This window comes from Sardina pilchardus, chromosome 5 (assembly GCF_963854185.1).
Source record: "Sardina pilchardus chromosome 5, fSarPil1.1, whole genome shotgun sequence".
Classification (NCBI taxonomy): Eukaryota; Metazoa; Chordata; class Actinopteri; order Clupeiformes; family Clupeidae; genus Sardina; species Sardina pilchardus.
The window spans coordinates 1,766,553-1,769,052 of record NC_084998.1 but is presented as its reverse complement, the minus strand read 5'-3'; the positions used below and the strand labels follow the sequence as shown (position 1 = coordinate 1,769,052).

The following is a 2,500-nucleotide window of genomic DNA, read 5'->3' as shown; positions in this document are numbered from 1 at the left end:
CTGTCAATGCTTTCAACCTGAACATCGATACCCACAGGTATGGCTGACCCTGCAGAGAAACAACATACACAGCTTCAGTAGAGATACAGCCATTAGGAACAACATACACAGTGTCAGTAGAGATACAGCCATTAGGAACAACATACACAGTGTCAGTAGAGATACAGCCATTAGGAACAACATACACAGCGTCAGTAGAGATACAGCCATTAGGAACAACATACACAGCTTCAATAGACATGCACAGCCATTAGGAACAACATACACAGCTTCAGTAGAGATACAGCCATTAGGAACAACATACACAGCTTCAATAGACATGCACAGCCATTAGGAACAACATACATGGCTTCAGTAGAGATACAGCCATTTGGAACAACATACACAGCTTCAGTAGAGATACAGCCATTAGGAACAACATACACAGCTTCAGTAGAGATACAGCCATTAGAAACAACATACATGGCTTCAGTAGAGATACAGCCATTAGGAACAACATACACAGCTTCAATAGACATGCACAGCCATTAGGAACAACATACAGCTTCAACAGACATGCACAGCCATTAGGAACAACATACAGCTTCAACTGACATGCACAGCCATTAGTAACAACATACACGGCTTCAACAGACATGCACAGCCAGTGCACCTTGCTGGCTTCAACCTTCATAACTCACTCAGTGGTGCCCCACTGTGGACTCAGTTTCTTGACCTCTATAACTATCTTCTTGACCTCTAAACCTGGCCTCCTAACTTTCTTATCTTAACTTTACTGGCCAGCTTACTAACGTTCTTATCTAGCTTCTTACTTTACTGGCAAGTTTGCTATCTTTCTTATATTACCTTTATGGCTAGCTTGCTAACTTTCTTATCTAGCTTCTTAACTTTAGTGGCTAGCTTATTATAGTTATTAACTTTCTCATCTAGTTTCTTACCTAACTTTCTTATCTTAACTTTACTGGCTAGCTTACTAACTTTCTTATCTAGCTTCTTACCTTTACTGGCTAGCTTGCAGACTTCCCTGACTTCGTCACATAAAATATGGCTGGATTTTGTTCATACTGGTACATGAACACTAGGAATAGTGTAACTGGACTGTAACAGTTGTGCTGACAGCACTGCTCAGCCCTGTACTTGCCCGTACAATCCCACAACTTGCAGCACCTCGGACTAGGAGGCTAGCACGCTAACAAGGGATCTAAAACATACCGTATGGATGCTAGCTTCTCGTGCTAAGTTACTTTTACTGCGGTAGTTTTGGAGGAATTCATTGCAGTTCACATGCAGGAAATGTAATATTTTGGACATGAAAAAACTGCACTGCACTGCACTTAATGTATTTGTAAAAATGTAATACCACATTTTGGACATGAAAACATTATGGTATACTGCACTGTAATTCTGTAATTATTCAGGAAAACTGCAGTTATTTTTTGTAAGGGTACATATTACCGATATGTGCACTCTCTGAGTTATTTGTGCACATGAATGAGATAGGCTTGTGCAGTGACTGTCTGATTGCTGTAGCATATATTAACACAGTCACATATCTGTTATTTGTGAAATGTCGAACCCCATTGTGACTAGGGGTGGGCGGATCGATATAAATAATCGATACTATCGATGCCCAAGCTGGTATTGATATTGATCGATCCAATTGAAATAGTATCGATATTTTAATTCAAATGTCTCCTCTACGTTATTCTTTGCTCATGTCTCCGACTACAATCCTGAGCAAACGCTGTTTTCACATCTTTGAACGAGCCTCCTGCCGCTCTGCTGTGATTCGTTGTCGTGCCGTCACGTGACTCACTAACCCCACACGTAGAGGAGCAGCAGCACTTTGAATGAGAGAGGCAGAGAAGCGCCGTGTGGAGCTATTTTACAGCACAGTTAGTTGGCATAGTCATTTCAAAGAGGCAGAGAATACCCAGGTAGTTTATAGTAAGAGTAGGCTAATAATATTTTACTCATATCGAGTTGCAGTGGTGTGAATTAGAAGTTGCACGTAGTTGCAAGCCGTCGCAGAGCATTCAACATGTTTAATCGCAGTCGCAAGGTTTTCGAACGTCACGGCTCGTCTCGTCTCGTCGGGAACCTAGGAGCTCAGTGATGTGGCAGTGACAACACAAATCTCTGAAGTCATAAATCCTGTTTATTCAGCGTTCTGCTTTTCTCCCATCTTGTTCTGTTCCTGCTCTCCTCTCCAGAATCACCTCACCATATCAACAACACTCTCATCAAAGACTGCAGAATTACATACTCTGCTGTGATCATTAAATCTAAATTAATCACATATAGAGTGACCCTAATCTTTGCTGTGAAAGTATTTTACGTTTTCAAATTCAAATGAATCATTGAATAATCAGCATTAGTGACATTAACGTTCAAAAACTCTTATTATTTTCACTGGTCAAATAATGACCAAATATGACCTATGCTGAGGAGATAAATAAATAAATAAAGTGCTAATAATTTTGTGTAGGCTACTTCAATA

General features: G+C 40.4%; 1 protein-coding gene across 1 annotated transcript in view; it reads right to left on the bottom strand.

Annotated features, from left to right (window-relative positions):
* Positions 1-2,500, bottom strand: part of gabrr3a (gamma-aminobutyric acid type A receptor subunit rho3a) — a 35,105-nt gene that overhangs the window by 21,111 nt on the left and 11,494 nt on the right. The window contains exon 3 of the mRNA XM_062535933.1: positions 1-49. This exon is cut by the window's left edge and continues 19 nt beyond it. Within this exon, the coding sequence (XP_062391917.1) occupies positions 1-49 (49 nt within the window). The remainder of the gene's footprint in view (positions 50-2,500) is intronic.